The sequence below is a fragment of the Cynara cardunculus genome, unplaced genomic scaffold (assembly GCF_001531365.2).
Source record: "Cynara cardunculus var. scolymus isolate 2C unplaced genomic scaffold, CcrdV1 Un_Scaffold_621, whole genome shotgun sequence".
Lineage (NCBI taxonomy): Eukaryota > Viridiplantae > Streptophyta > Magnoliopsida > Asterales > Asteraceae > Cynara > Cynara cardunculus.
The window spans coordinates 46,782-63,719 of record NW_020200595.1 but is presented as its reverse complement, the minus strand read 5'-3'; the positions used below and the strand labels follow the sequence as shown (position 1 = coordinate 63,719).

General features: G+C 36.2%; 1 protein-coding gene across 1 annotated transcript; it reads right to left on the bottom strand.

Annotated features, from left to right (window-relative positions):
- Window positions 1-3,637: 3,637 nt before the first annotated feature.
- LOC112501838 (protein WAVE-DAMPENED 2-like) lies at window positions 3,638-15,100 on the bottom strand. Its single transcript, XM_025105574.1, has 8 exons — window positions 14,898-15,100; window positions 11,258-11,341; window positions 9,703-10,114; window positions 7,026-7,114; window positions 6,822-6,915; window positions 6,584-6,655; window positions 6,240-6,350; window positions 3,638-4,098 (listed from the first exon to the last, which is right to left on the bottom strand). Exons 3-8 carry the CDS (start codon window positions 10,108-10,110, stop codon window positions 3,832-3,834), a joined length of 1,041 nt encoding a protein of 346 aa, XP_024961342.1. The 5' UTR covers window positions 10,111-10,114; window positions 11,258-11,341; window positions 14,898-15,100; the 3' UTR covers window positions 3,638-3,831.
- Window positions 15,101-16,938: the final 1,838 nt, after the last annotated feature.

Genomic DNA, 16,938 nt, shown 5'->3' with positions numbered 1-16,938 from the left:
AAAAGAATAAAAAAAGATTTAAAAAGGATTACTGATGAAACTTATTTTAATTAAAAATAAAATATATTCCATTGGTGATTTTTCAAATTAAAAAAATAGAAAATAATTTGATTATATTACCGATGGGTTAACGATAAAATTTAACTAAATACATAATTAATTAAAATTCCGCGCTAATCCGTCGATGAAATAATATCACCGACAAGATTCAAGCACGGATTTGCACACTTATTAACATGTTACTGTGTTAGAGCGTTTGGCGGTGGTCAAGTTAGCCATCAATTAGATATAAGTAATCCATACATATATACCAATGAACACTAGCGACGAATTTTAATTAATCATGTATTTGATTAAATTTTATTGATAATCCGTCAGTAAATTTAATCAATTTATTTTCTAACTTTTTAATTTGAAAAATTATCAACATAATGCATTTTATTTTTAATTAAAAAAATCATCAGTAATCTTTTTTTTTTAATTATTATTTTTAATTTGAGAAATCATATACGAAATATAATTATTTTAATTAAAATAAATTTAACCAGCAATCTTTTTTAAATCCTTTTTTATATTTTTAATTTGAAAAATCATTGACAAAATATTTTTTTATTTTTAATCAAAATAAATTTCATCAATAACATTTTTTAAATGTAAGTACTTTTTTATAAATGTAAGTACGTTTTTGGTAATATTTGTTTTATTTTATAGATGTAAAGACTTTTTTTGTTCAAAATATGTTTAGACTTAATCCTTCAAAATATGAAAGTTCATTGGGTTTTTTTAAGACTTTGTTCATTATTTTACCACATTAACCAGTTTTATAGGTAATAAGGATATATCTAACAGGTTTTAAAAACTCTAAGAAGTTATTTAACATGTTTTGAAATGTTAAAGGACTTAGTCGTTCTAAAAAATTGTCTAATGACTTAATCATTCCAAAAACTAAAGTCCATTGGGTTTTTTTTTTTTTTTTTTACTTTTCTCTATTTATTAAACAAATTATGAACACAAAATGTGATTTTATAAAAACCAACCAAAAGAGTTTATTAAAATTGTTTTAAGGAACTCTGTAAATATCGTAAAAGTGTTTTACAAAAAAAATTATGACTTTTGTATGCTTATTATTCCCCTACAAAGATAAAAACAAAATTGATAATGGGATTTCAGTGCCTACATAAGATATGAGTATCAACCCCTTATACAAAACACCGTTTTGTTGATATTAGGTATTATCTCTAACTCACAAAAATGTCGTTCCCAAACTAGTAAGGATTCACCATGGGGAAAACGATGATTGATTCAAATTCAACCAAGCAAACACTTGTAGCTACTTTCTTGAACCATCCATAGATTATTGCTCGAGGCAATTGATAATGCATATGGTTAAGGACTATCATTAAATATATTAGATGAGCTAGTGGCTTGAGTTCAGCCACTATATAACCTGCATATATGGAGATAATGCAACTTATATGAAAGAAATGAAAGGTTAGATACATCAATGGTGATAATACATAATGTATTTCATGGAAGTTCTATAAATATCAGCAATAACAAACTCTCCTCAAAATTCAAGTAAATCAAGTAAGGACTGACGAAAATGTGTCAGCTTTGTTTATCAAATCATTACCTAAAGCCACATTTAAGAAATATGTAGAAAATATTGAATCCGAAGACTTTCTAACCTTATACGAATCAGGGAGAGCGATAGAGAAAAAAAGGGTGTCTACTACACATGTAATATTGAGAGGTTGTGTTTTTCTTTTTCTTCCTCCGAGGTTCTATCTTTTTCCAACCAGGTATTATTCCTTGGTGTAAGGTTATAGTGAGACAACAGTTTATACACCATCTTATTTTCTAAATCTCCGTGATTGATGTACGAATCAAGGAGGATAGTAAACTAAAAGGAATAGTTTACTGGTCTATTATACTCTTTTCTTCGTCTGCAATTTTTATTTTTCTTGCCTGGTTTGTTTCTTTTGCAGAAAGTTTTAGCCAGACAACAATTGTGCATTATCAATTATTTAACTTGGTCAAAGTGGAGTGTTGAAGGATAAATATGTCATCATAGAAAAGATATAACGATAAGAAAATGAACTTTTAGAGTTATGTTTAGAGTGAATTCCTTCCATGGTTATCGATGTAATCCGTTCATGGTTATCTTCATGTGATCTTCCTTATATTTAGGGTTTATTGTTGATGAGAAAAGATGTGTGGTTTTCGGTTTCATTTATTCTATTACAATATCTATTGAGTACTTTAGTGAAATAATTGGTCTATTTCATGTAATTGGATTCAGAAGATAATATCAGGTCGTTAGTTAAACTATAACACAAGCTATGAGGTATGGAGTCCATACTCATGTAAGCTAACTAGAAGTCGGGATCATTGGATGGTGCCATATGGCGGTTGGGGGAGGGGGTGACGAGGACGCGCCTCCTTGTGGGGTTCCAGTGTGCTCTCGTTGATCAGCCAACTAGCCGATGGTTCGCCACTGACATTGGCTAAAACTGAGCTAGTTGATGGTTTGCCATTAAGGTTTCTACTAGCCGATGGTTTGCCACTGACATTAGCTAGTTGATGATGTTTCAATGTTTAAACTAACTAATGATGCTTCTGCATCCAACCAGATGATGATGTTGCCTAGACGGGTTTTCATCAGCTAGATGATGATTTGCCACTAACATTCAACTAACCAATTACCCTTAAGAGCTCAACCAACTAATGATGCTTTAACGTTCAACTAGCCGATGATGCTTTAGCCTCCAAATGGATATTTCATCAGTTTTGATAACTACCTTTTTGTAACCGTCCACCATTTATTTACAAAAATAATTTCTATTTAATAGAGAGTATTCTCAACATTAATATAGAACCAATTACAATTCTCTAAGTTTAAAAGGTAAAGAGTCCTACCAAAACCAGTACAAAAATTTAAAACTGTCACTGTTTTTTGTTATACTCACGAACTCCCCAAAAGTATCGTCATTTTTAAGAGGTGTTTCATGTAGTTTGACTTATAAACATAATTAGTGATAAATGATCTAATTTACTTCAAACTCGGTAAGTTGGTAAATATTTTGAAATACTTGAGATCATTTTGCTTATGTTAAAGCAACCACAACACAAATTAAAATACACGTCTTGTTAGCGATGAGTCTTAAAAGTGATACTCAACTGTTTAAAAGACCATTTAGCATTAAGATCCCAAGTGTAAGAATTGATTTGAAACCTCGATCACTTTTAATCTTAAACCAACCCATGAATTACGTTTTAGAAGGGAATTGATCCGGTACTTTTTATAAGCGAAAGCCTTCATCTACACAGACAGTGTTACCCATACAACACTGTTGTCAGATACGATGTTTTTAGATGACTGGTCCAGTTACCGAAGGGCCAATCAAGGGACCAGTTGAGGTTAAGCGGTTAGAACCGACTTTTTTAAAATATCATGGGGCAGGGGCACTCACCCGCTAGTCAACGAACCAGTAAAACTGGTCCATATCATATATATACACCACCTGTGGGATTTCTCCACCACAATCAGGTGTGAGTCAGCAGCAGGAAGTGGCAGCGTCCGTGACCTCCTTTCAGGATTCGTACCATCCTACTGCTGAGGCAAAGTGAGGGGAGAAGAAACAAGTGTGACGAAAATTAGAACGAAAATCGTTTACATTTGTTGTCTCTCTCTCTCTATCTAATATGATATGTACTATTACAAGCAGAAACATATGGGTACAAAGTGTTACAGAAACCACGACGACAACTTCACTTACCGAAAATACAGTGAAATTCGGGATTTTTTCAATTAAATGTAAGTTACCTGAGTCATGACTGAACCGTGATGTCTTTTGTCTCGTTGGTCAATTTATGAGGCGAAGCTTTCGGAGTCTCGTTGGTGGTGCGGTCCTTGGCTTTGTTAATGCCATTGATGTTCTGCTTGATCGGACTTGAAGCAACGCTCCCAGGTTTATAAGCGCCTAAGCTATGACGCACCCGTGAACAAAGAGCTTTCTCATCAACGGAAGAATGCGTCGTATCACCACAACTCTTTCTCCGTGATAACTTGGGGGATTTGGCACGGGTCAATGGCAGCTGCCAGCCAACCAAGTAAACAACCATATTTGTATAAGTTTAATAAAATTTACAATATGATTCTAAACATACCCAATATATCTTACTCGGAAATAGGGTCTCGAGGGGTAAGATGTACAAACACACCTTTCCTATCTCATTCAAAAGTAGGGTCTTGGGGGTAACTGGTAAGATATATGCAGGCCTAACCTCTAAACACACCCGTTATGTTCCACTTGGAAGTACGGTATGCAGGTAAGATGTACGTAACCCAAACCTCTAAAGACACACGGTATGTCCCACTTGAAAATAGGGTATGAGGTTAAGATGTATGCATACCTGATCTCTCACACCCAGTAAGTCTCACTCAAAAGTAGGATCTGAGGGGTAAAATGTATGTAGACTGAACCTCTAACCTTCAGAGTGGAGTGGCAGTTAACATTGCATATTCTATAATATTGAGAAAATGATCTTTGTTTGGTTCTTGTATTATGGCATACAGTAAGCTTTGATCATTATTATATTACAATTATTTATTTGACCACGGTACCATATGTTTCGACCTCTTTGCCAGCAATCTGTTTTCTGACCATAATAAAAGTAACTTTGACCAATTTGACTCGCTACTGTAACATTAACACTCGTTTGCTGGAGAACATCTTCTGGATGGAAATAAGACCAATGGGAGAAATGTAATCGGAACAAACGGTGGTCAGATAATAAATTTAGTAGCAGAACCAAAAATAACTTAATAGCACAATGGTCAAACAAATATTTCTTCACCAAATACTCAAATCGACTCAATAACCAACATTTCTGCAAACAACAACGAAACCCATGCATAGATTCAAAGATTCAAGTGTAAATTTTATAAACTTATAGTTATAACATAAACATTTGTACAGAAAGAAAGATTGTTACATAATAAAAAAATTATTTAATATAAACTCGCATGACTCCTCATATAAATTTGTATCTAAATCCTTGCTCTTTAGGCATCCTGCAACAGCATAGTTTAAGTAAACCACAATCTAACAGGTGGTCTTTGCCCCAATTGATAGTAATCGAGACTTTTGAACCAATGACGGTGGGTTCGAGATTCATCTTGTATCAGGAAGTGTATGTTCCAAAGTTTCAAGAAAGAAGTAAACCACAACCCATGTTTTATTGTTTATATTGGGTTTAGAATTTCTACATTTGCCCAACCTAAATTGTTTTTCCTAGCTTCCTTTGTGAATCATACCTAAGAGGCCAAGCCACATGTATTGACCCCTAGCTACTATTTGGGCCAAAAGTTGATTACCGGCAACCCCAACCGGCCCCACACGGAACCCACCTCCAAGTACACCAGTGTGAGGGGGTCTTTTTTGGCTCACTCAGCGCCTTAGGCTAGCGTGGGGAGCGGGATCGAATCCGGGACCTGTCTTGTATTTGGACAAAGTTGCCCCGCCTCTTTGCCAACCTAGCTACTATTCAATTGTAACAACTCGTCCCACATTGATAGAATGTGAGAATTGTTAGCTCCTTATAAGTCTCAAGTAAAGCACTATCAATAACTTCCACATGGTTTTAAGTTGGATTCAAAGTTATTGGGCTAGTTCGTTGCTTTGGGCTTTGGGGTGTTACAAATGGTATCAGAGCCGATCCTTGTACCATCGGGATGGTGGGGCAAACCTCATCGGGTATGATGAGTCCTCAAGAGGGGGTGTTTGTAACATCTTAGGCAAATCCCACGTTGCCGATGACAAGGAGGAAGATTCTGGATAGCCTGACGAGGACGTCAGGAGTTTAAGTGGGGTAGTTTGTAACAACTCGGGGCAAACCTCATCGGGTATGATGAGTCCTCAAGAGGGGGTGTTTGTAACATCTTAGGCAAATCCCACATTGCCGATGGAGGAAGATTCTGGATAGCCTGAGAGGACGTCAGGAGTTTAAGTGGGGTAGTTTGTAACAACTCATCCCACATTGATAGAATATGAGAATTGTTAGCTCCTTATAAGTCTCAAGTAGCGGGCTATCAATAACTTCCACCATGGTTTTAAGTTGGATTCGAAGTTATTGGGCTAGTTCGTTGCTTTGGGCTTTGGGGTGTTACATCAATCCACTCTACTCTATTTATCTCGAAATCCATAGAATAACAGCAGATTGAGAGAAGAAAATACCTTTTTGAGTTCAGCCTTTGGTGGAGGTCCTTGACGGTAAAAGCTGGGAACGGGGTTTGCTTTAACAACCATGCTCTTTCTGAGCTGCTTTATAGCTTCTTCTTGCTCCTCCTATGATTACCATTTGGCAACAGTTTACAAAAGAGAGCCCTAGATCGATCTTATCAATAAACCAGCCCTACATATCCCACCTGAGAGTGGGTATGGGGAGGGTAAGATGTACAAGGACTCGATCTCTAGCCAAAGGGTAGAGCGGCGAGTGATGGACCGGTAACAAGGTCAACATCATATACTACAAGAATAGAGCCAATATATAGCAGTAGGTCGACAGTATTGCAATGTACCTTGGTCCTCGCTTCATACTCCATCTTCTCTGCCTTGAGAGCCTGGTGCTTTTGCTCCAGCTTTGTATAGAACTGGAAGAAAAGCATGAACAAAATGATCTAATAGAGATAAAAAGAGATGGAAAACGACACCCACGATGCTCTTTCAATTCAGAAAATGAAATAGGATTCAAACCCGTGAATTGATAAACATTAGATGGGTGCTCTTCAGAAGATCATATCTGTAATAGGAAATTACCTCCTTCCGTTGTGCAGCACGTTGAGCACTTCTAAAGGAGGGAGCTACTCCAACTGTTACTCGTGATTTCACTGTTCGTACAGAGGTTGCAGCACTGTACATTGCTAAGGATAATACGCATATACAATGAACATATTTTACACATTAAATTGGTTAAACATTAGAACTAATTATTAAGAGAAAAAACATATCAGAAAAGGATACGATGAAGCCAGAGACCAGTTATCTTCCTCATCACGATATTTATTTGTATCAGATTTTTGTGGCCTTGGTGTGGAGAAAGGATAGTTCCGCTGTTCAATTATTGCAAAATTCCTCATGTTAGTATTCGTTTCGGATCAACAATTGAATCAACATGTCAGATGTAAGAAATTCTGTTGGTCATAACCTAAGATTAAAGTATGCATCTGCTCCCAAAGCGTGTGGTAATTGTACACGGAAGTTCTAGAGAAAAGGTATTTTCTGGGAATATTGTTGCAAAAACTCCAAAACACACATATATATATACCTACAAAAAGTTTTACACCCTCCAGGCTAATATAACTGGCCTCTTGTCCACTATAGAATGTCCACCGATAAGCATGAAGCATCTACATGAAAATTATGTCCCAATTGTGTCCTCTTTATCGTTGTTGAGTGCATTGGGTGCAGACAGAGTAGGGAAGTGTTACAGTCGATTTGATAGGCTCCACAACTTCACATCTCCCCAGACTTCACTTTAGGAAAAGCTATGATCTTTTTGTTAGTTAATGAGCATAAAAATTGGAAACATATAGCTTTGTCAAATAACTTTTTCGATCAACCACACCTCCTACATAACCCTGTTATATCAAAGGAACACATTTATTTTGGGATGGATGCAGTGTATCACAATGTTTGCTTATTTCAAAGCCTTCAGGTTTAATATATTCCTCTATAAGATAAGATCAAGATGATTGAAGTGGCAACATGCATCAAGAATCTTGTGCAAGGTGGATGTGTGGCCAATGATGGGATGGTATGTGATACAAGCTTGAGGTGCTGCTGATCAAGAAAAAGAAAGAGAACCAATTTGGACGATTTGCCATCTCCAACATAGCCTCTGGATGCATTCATGAAAACAGGAAATTTGTATAAGAACTTTGATTAGAGAAGGTATAGGATAGGCCTTACAAAGAAAGTTGGTGTGAAATTTCTCAATGTGAGGGAAATAGGTTGAACAAACAAGGAAAACACAGAAAGCAATATTAACAACTACTAGTGCATGAAGAAGAACCAACACCGGTGTACAACAAAAAGATGGCACAGTAGATACAATAGTAGACAAGAAAGATAGGGAAACCTAAGACAACCCTCTATCGGACATAAGGCCCTAGTAACCTAACTGCCACTGCGCTACCCCTCTCCCTGTCTCACCCTCTATCGTCTACAAACTCCCTTCCTCCCTTACATGCTACAGATCCTTACGCATAATATGCTAGCTTAATCTTGCATCTCCAAGAGCTCCTGTAAAAGGTCATCTCTCGGAATGGTTGTCATGTCCATCAACAACTGCTCATCCCACGGCCTGCCTGCCCCTCCTCCTCACTCCCCCAACCATCATACTCTCTACCCTTCTCACCACTACCATAATCTGCCTCCTGCGTACATGTCCAAACCACCTTAATCTTCCCTATCTCAGCTTAATCGTGATGGGTGCAATTCCCTTTGAGCATTTGACTTTTGATTATTGCATGACTGTGGGTCAGTGTTGGGCTAAAAAAAGTAGGGAGAAAAAAGGATAGAAGAGTTATGTAAGCCAATCGATTTCATGGGATTTAGCATGAAAACCAAAACAAGGAAGAAGTGAGTGAAAGTAAGAATAGAGCAGCAAGCCTGTCAAATTTACGTGACACTTGTTTGTATGACGTTTATTTCAATGTGTGCATCCATGTCCGGATTCTTTCTAATGAATAACAATTCTACTGTGTTTCCTTGGATGTAAGAGATGGAAGGATGCTATACATGTATCAGAGCCCTATAGTGGTTGCATTTTCTACAATTGCTAATGGTTTTCCTTGTAACCTACCACACCAGGCTGGGATAAAACGCATGTTATTCCTTTCCTTTTTATAAAAGCACTCTTGTTTGAGAGAGACCCAAATCTCACTATGCTTATATGAGGTGCCTTCTTTCTTCTTTAGTCCTGTGGAACATGTCTTGTATACATACTCTATTGTCCATGGAAGTCTATAATAGTGTTTTTATACTCCCCTCCCCCTTTTCCTCCTATAAGAACTGAATTTCAAGCATCACTTTCTGATTCACACATCTGATGACACTTTGTTCAGCATTGTCATGACCTAATCCTATATTACATGAATTTCCCCATGTTATGTACGACTGCGAATCTGTGATGGGATGTAGGCTAAAATGTAGAATTCATCTCAGAAGCTCGTACTCCTTCAGCAAAGTTAATTCTTGATAACTCAATGAACACCATTATTGTTATAGCATTGTGAGTAGCATCGATATGCTTCTTCAAATAATACCCATGTTTGAAAGGTGATCTATAATTTGAACTGGTTTGGCAAGAAAAACAATACTAAGTGCAGACTGAGAATGACATGCACAAATGATAACAAAATGGCAATATAACTCCTCCTAAAGCAAATCCACAGCAATGACAAATAATAAGAAATATAAAATGCTTAATCCCTTCCTATTTATAAATTATAAGTGTAGAGTAGACAAATTTCACAAAGGTAAGGAATTCAACTATTATCATTAAAACCTCATCCCCCACAAAGAAAAACTTGGGTCACTATGCACAGACAAGTCGAGAATTATAATGGAGAAAGGATTCTGGATCTAGAAATTAAAGGAAAGCATCATCAATACAATCTTTTGAGTGTATGCTTACCTGTGATTGCTTTGTGTTTGTAGGGGAATGAAAATTACTGATGTTTGATGATGCATGCAGACCAGGGGCAATGTTTTCTTCAACAGAGGCAGACCCTGATGCTGCGCTAACAGGAGAGCTTATAATTTTCTCACGTGATTTCGAAGGTTCAGGTTTTTGCGTTATGCCCTCAGGAGAACCAGTTTCATGATTGGTGCTTTTAACAGCTACCGCATGTTGCTTCTCAGGACTTCTTTCAACATGCGACCCTTCTATAGTCCCATCCTCAGCCTCACTTTTTCTTACTTTAACACTTTCTCCTGAATGTTTTGGAGAAGCGTGATTCGTACCACGAATGACACCATTAGAATTCACGTTACCAACATTGGGCTTCTTATCAATGCGTAGGCTAGCAATATCCCGGCCCATCACGCTGCAAGAAATGATGTGCTAAGAATTAGAGTGCAATGATAAAACAATGTTCCCTTGTCAAATACAATGAACCTCAACATTGTTTCACTGCTTCATAGCATTTACAAAACAATGCTGAAACAAGCCACCCTCAATATCAGGTGTTTGAAGTCCAGTTTACTATGTCTTTGTTTCAGGGGCCAGAAAACTGAGAAAGCAAGTTGGGGATATAGTACAGGTAATGATATTACCAACTAGAAACATTACATCCTACGATCAGCTGACATGAGTTGGCCAGAATTATTGCCATTTTAAGGTCTCACGCCCACAAAAATAGCGACAGTGTGAGAGAGATGCTAGTGAATGCTAAAAGAGAGCATGATAAAAACTGAAGATGGGACAGTGTTAGCAGAAAAAATAAGTGGCTAGAAAGGAAAGAAAAGAGTATAGATAAAGGGTGATTGTGGTGCCACAAGGCTCCTCGAGCTTGCAAGGTTCGGGGGAGAGGCTTTGCAGAGTCTTTCCCTTGCATTTTAGATAGGCTGTTTCCATTATTTGAGTTGGTGAATTAAGGTTACAGAGAGTAACCTTAGTAGTTGCTCCAAGCCGTCCCCCTAAAAGAGTACAGATGAAGAAGACTACAAGATCTGGGCTTAGCATCCCATTACATTACCGGTACCATATTCAAAGCCATGTCCTCTTTTACCACAAGTAGTACGGTACCATATCCTATTCAATGATTCATATCTCGAACTAAAGAATTCTTTATTGTCCACTTGTGTTGGAAAAGGTGAGCTTGTAGAAAGATGATAAAATTGACATATTAGAAGTACATGGATGGGAAAACCATCAGGAACTTGGTCATGTACACAAACACAAGCTCCTTGTGAGTATTAGATTTTGACAACTTCCTGAATTAAGCATCAGCAAGATTTGAGATTCAAAACACATGTACCCAAGCAACAGTTCTCATACAAAAAGTCAAGAAGAATATGGAGCCTGACAGCGAACTCGTTAAGCATAACATCCCTTAAGAATTTATGAGAAATATAAGAGAACAGTTGTCATACAAAAAGTCAATGACAATAAGGACAATAAGACACCAAGCAATGAGAGTACATTACAACTCAGCAAAGAACCAGTTCGAGGTCATCATTCACTTTACCTAGAAGATGCTGGTTCCAAACTTGGTCGAATTTTCGGTTCAGAACACGACTTCTCTACTCTTAAACAAGCTTCCCTGTAGGCACTGCAAAAAGATGCACCATGTTTAAGTCACAGTAAAAAAATTATTTCAGCAACCACTTCGTAACCTTTATGAACTGAGAACGAAACCGAAAGGATACATACGATGTTAAATCTTTAGAACAAAATATCGTATGGGCAGTTAGTACTCAGTATATAGCAAGGGATCATTATTATTTTGTGTTTGCTCCCCTTGAACTCTTATATGTGCTGATAACACCACCCGATATAAGTGGATCACCCGCCTTAACTATGCCATGACAAAATTTTGAAGTTTTGATGACTAAAGAGAGGTACAGCTCTGCTTCTTAAGAAATGCTAAAGATGGAGAGGCATTCTGTGGAGTCTTTAGGAAGATATTGGTTGCTGCCAGACTTACAGTAGCAGATAGCCTAGCTCAAAATATGGACAAAGAAAAAGTAATTTGATAATTATACATCAGATTAATTAGATAATCTTCTATGTGAAGAATATGGACACTGCAGTTGAGTAGGTATAGATGTTGACATTAAGAACCATTATGAAGTTCAAACATAGATTATACCATGTATATAAGTTGTGATAATCGAGCAAAAATCATTCAGCTGTTATGTATGGGACATGAATTGAAGTTTATTTATTGGAGTCCAAAGAGGAGATAGCAACCCTCTATCCCAAATACATGCCCCTTATTGGGACATGAATTGAAGTTTATTTATTGGAGTTCAAAGCATCTTTGGGAACATGAGGGATACTCTAGTTGACCATGGATTTACTACTGCAGAAAGTGAAATCTAGCAGTTGAACTACGTATCTATCCCACTAACAACCAACTATCATGGTCTCCTATCTAATACTTTAGCATGTAAAACCAATAAAATGAGAATTTATCTCCTGGTCAGTAAGACAAACAAATAGAGGAATAACTGAAATGGAAACATGGTCAGGTCATAAGGAAACAGATGATGTCAGCTTCCTAGATGTATGAAAGTGAAAACCATAAACATCAAAAGTATAAAATAACTAGGTGGCTACCAGGGCCGGCCCTAGCCACGTGCAGCCCGTGCAGCCGCACAAGGCATCAAAGCCTAAAGGGGCATCAAGTTGTCATCGATTACTAGTATTTGGTTTAATAATTTGGGAATTGGACAACTGAGCTTTAACTATAAAAACATTGATGATGATGCACATCGTGAACCGGTTAACGCCATCATTCCAACAACTCAATTTAATTTCTATTGTTCTTCAAAGTTCAACTATTTCGATTTTCAAGGTATGGAGTTCTCTTTCAGACCGATTAACGGTCATGAAATTAGATTCAATAAATCAAAGATGGAAATCTCGAATGACTGATTTCTACTGCTGACTAAACTTACTGAGTTGTTGTGTGAGTCATATTATGATTTATGAATCGTTAAAACTTTGTGCAAGAAAAATCTAAATTTCTAACCGATTATTATAAAGTTGGGTCATGGGGTCATGTGGGTTACTGACCTACTAGGCTAAGGCTAAAGGGCTTTTGTCATTTTGATGAGTCTTCCTCTTGCATATTGAAATATATGAGAATTGAAATTTTCAATGCACATGAGCACATCATTGTATCAACATAGCTGGAGCACACTGCACACGTTAACAAAATATTGTGATATTGTCTTAATTATTGGACACTTGTTCTTTGCAATGCATAGTAACATAGAGTATGAAATTTACAATTTATTATTGTTCTTTTGACTTTTGTTTAATTTGAGGTTTGGCATTACCGCATTAGATTTAAGGGCCTTTTTGATTGGTTTATTATTAAGTTCTATATGAATAAAGTTGTCTGTATAATTAATCTGTTTGTATAAGTTGGAAAAGTTTTTGTTTGAGAGAGTTTTTTCGCAGATGTAAGGAGCGTTTTTTTAGTTGGAAGGGACATGTTTGGAAAAAAAAAACTTTGCTTTCTATATAAAGCTCCCCTGGAAGCTTACTGGAATGATCACTTTCTATATCATTAAGCCACCATGAAACAATCATGCATAGTTGAGCGAATAAGCTATTTGTTCCATTAAGCTGCTAACAGATAGGCCCTTAGCCTTTAGTCGTTAGACATGTAACTTTTGAGTTTTACTTTTTGCTTATTATGACAATAATTTGGATGTAATTTACTATTTTAGTTAAAAAGCAATTATAGTTTTCCTTGTCTTTTAAGTCTCATATATTGAAATAAAATTTCTATTTTGCTAATTTCAATTTGGAAAAGGGAAAACTAGAAAAGAAGGAAACACGATCTTAATCCAGGATTTATCCTTTTATCATTCTATATTTTGTATTCGGGGTTTTGGTTTTTATGTCCCCTCTCTATTGTATTTTTTTATTATAATTAATAAAAATCAACATAACCACAAGGGTGGTGTCTGATTGGTTTGAGCTTGGCTCCAAAGGTCAAAAGTACCAGGAGGTCCCAGGTTCAAATGCAAGGAGGAATAAAAATCCCCTTGTGGCCACGGAGGTTCAAATGCGGTGACTCCAGGCTATCTACAAAGCAGATGGTCGCCCTGGGATTAGTCAGCTCGCATAACGGGTTGGATATCCAGGTTAATAGAAAAAATCAACAAGGGGTTTAAACACTTAGCTTGAATAGGTTTTAAACTTTTTAAAAAATTGCATGTTTCATTGTTTCATTGGCTTACAAAAATAGGGTTAGGGGCATTTTTTATTATTTTCGTGCAGGGCATCAAAAGTCTTAACCGGCCCCAGTGGCTAAGGACAATTTCCGTGGCTAAGACAACTTGGTAGAAACCAATGTACAAAGCAAGAGATTACCATAAAGGGGGAAAAGGACTGTAGCTGCTCACATTCAAAAGGGAATACAAAGGGTATTTTATAAACTACAATTCCATGGCTTAAATCGAACAAGATGGGTTCAAATTTGAACTAAAATGAGCTCCAATTTGAAGGTTGGAATGTAACCGACACACTAACACATGTAACTTTCTGAAAAAGAATATTACAAATAAATTTCCAAAATCTTCACGTCATTTTACGTGAAAATGTGCAAAAAAGAAAATGATCAAGAAGAGACTGTAAATTTCTTCAACTTCAGGTCCACACAACACACGCCTAGTGGGGGTTTGGTAAACCAATAGGTCGCTCCTCGAGTTGAAGTATCGGGCCCCTTTTTTGTAGCCTAGGGTTAGTTTACTAATGAAGACAATTCAAACCCTAAAAACTTAATCCTTCAAGAAAAGCATATTGATTCAAATATCGCATTTACACGGTATCTAGAAAATATGCAAAAGAGAAAAATAAAAAGACATCCAAAAAAATAAACAAATCAAGTACTCTGTATGAAATTCTTCAACTTCAGGCCCAGTTGGCACAAGTCAACTACGAGGAGACAATCAAACCCTAAAAACGAAAGCTAATCGAAGCTCATATTTACAAGATCAGCCAAAAAAAAACCATAACACAAAACAAGAAGTCGATTAAAAACTGAAAAATAACACAAATCAGCCAAACCAAGAACCGAAACAACAATCCTTGAAAAGATCGACACAATTCAAAGCAGATTATCATAGCAAAATAGGGAAAACGCATACCAAGTTAATAAGCTTCCGATCTGTCACGAACAGGAACCAAATCTGTTCATTTAAGTTCTACAAGAAAAGTAAAAACAGAAATGGAGATTGACGTGATGTCTGTCAGCAACAGGATCACAGAATGAAGCTCGAAATTCCAATGGCGTCTCGAATCTCGAAACCGTTAATGTCGCTGCGTGCTACTCGTTTAGCTCAGCAAATATAGGTAGCTAAATTCTACTGGGTGATTAGGACAAAAGCAGATTACAACACTTGCAGAAGATGGTACAAGTAGTTAATGCGTGTTTGGTTTGTAGGTAGAATTTGACCAGATAGCTTTAGCTACTTTTCCGTATATTCTTTGACGCCGTCAAAAGACGTCGTTAACCGCACGTCCTTTTTTTCTTTTCTTTGTCGCACGGGCATCAAATAATATTGTATTTAGTATATTACGAATTTGGTCCATATGGTATGTATTCTTCTACGAAATAAGTTCTTAGATTTCATTTATTACGTGAGCATTTGGTGGTACAATTCTTTCATGTATTTCATCCTTGGACCAAACGGCCGTTTGCTAGGTCGGTCAAAAAAAGGACAAAGTGGTCTTTTTATCATTTTTTCTATTTTTAACATTTTTTTTAAATTAGCCAAAATGTATACATACAAACTTAGAGGGTCAAAAGAAAACATCATTTATTATATTATATATATATATATATATATACACACATACACACATAGAGGACTTTCGGTTCCCAACATCAACGTTTCACAGCCGTCCAAACCAGCAACCGTCACCTATTTTAGGCACACAAATAGAGCACACCTACATACAAAACAAACACACATACTACACACAACACCTACCACTAAACTTCATCTGACTACCAGCCATCAAACTTCATGAAACCACCCACGACTAGCCATCAAACCTCTGTTTATCTCCACCGATGAAGAGTATCATATCTACTAAGGGTCGAGAGAAGTCTCGTGCTACCGCTCACTTATTGCGAGAGAAAAAAAATGTATCCACTTACTTTTTAAGAATGTCCTGAAATATTTTAAAACCAAAGTTATGATAAAATCTAATAAAGTTGTGATGGTATAGAAAGTTGGATTCAAGCTTACCTTATGAGAAGTCCCAAGTTTGATTCTTACCTTATGGGGCTAGAGTGAGGATACAGAGTGATGGTGATCATGAAGAGGACTAGACACAGGTAGGGGTAATTAAAAACCCAATCAACCCAACGGGAAATAACGCAACCCGATGTCTAATCGAGCTGTAAAATTTTCAAACTGTAGGTATTGGGTTAATATTATTTGAACCCAACCCAACCCGATATCCTTTTATTTCTTGAATTTAATATGATCGTTAAATTTCTATTAATATATACATTAGACAGTTACACTATCACGCATGCCCTTCATATACACATATTTTCAATCTATTCAACCTCTATATAACGCATTCGTATATATGTTCAGTAACTATGAACATATATATGTGAATTGAGGAAATTAATTGAATGTGATATACGTAAGAAGTATGGATAAGTTGTATCAAATGGTTGATGATGAAAAGAAATTATGAGTAGAAAAATAACATATTCAAGATTAGAAGAATATTTTAATGTATCAAAGTATCAACCCGACCAACCCGTACGGGTTGGGTTGGGTTAAGATTTTTCAAACCGTAAACACTGGGTTGGATTGTTCAAATGTCATCAACCCAATCAAATCAACGGTTTCTTTTAGTATTAAATTTCTCAATGTAAAAAATAATATTTCTATTAGATATGTAATTTCATAAAAAGAATATATATATATTATTGATCAAATGTATAAAATATGCATTAAAAAATGACCTAAAATAACCTTATAAACGAAATTAATATCATCGGTAATTTCTAATAATTTTTGTTTGGACATAAAGCATGAGAACAGATAAAGTCATAAAACACGCAAAGTGTTAAGCCATAATTATTGGTTTAACTGTTTAAATCATTCAGCTATAACATGTTGATAAATCTGAAATAAAAACGTAAAAGACAGATAAAATGCC

Bases quoted from the DNA above. Each gene is read 5' to 3' on its own strand.
- LOC112501838 (XM_025105574.1), bottom strand. From the start codon at position 10,110: ATGGGCCGGGATATTGCTAGCCTACGCATTGATAAGAAGCCCAATGTT. The intron at 7,115-9,702 runs GTAAGCATACAC...ATAATTGAACAG, and splicing joins CAAACACAAAGCAATCACAG to CGGAACTATCCTTTCTCCAC. The intron at 6,351-6,583 runs GTACATTGCAAT...TGGTAATCATAG, and splicing joins AGTATGAAGCGAGGACCAAG to GAGGAGCAAGAAGAAGCTAT.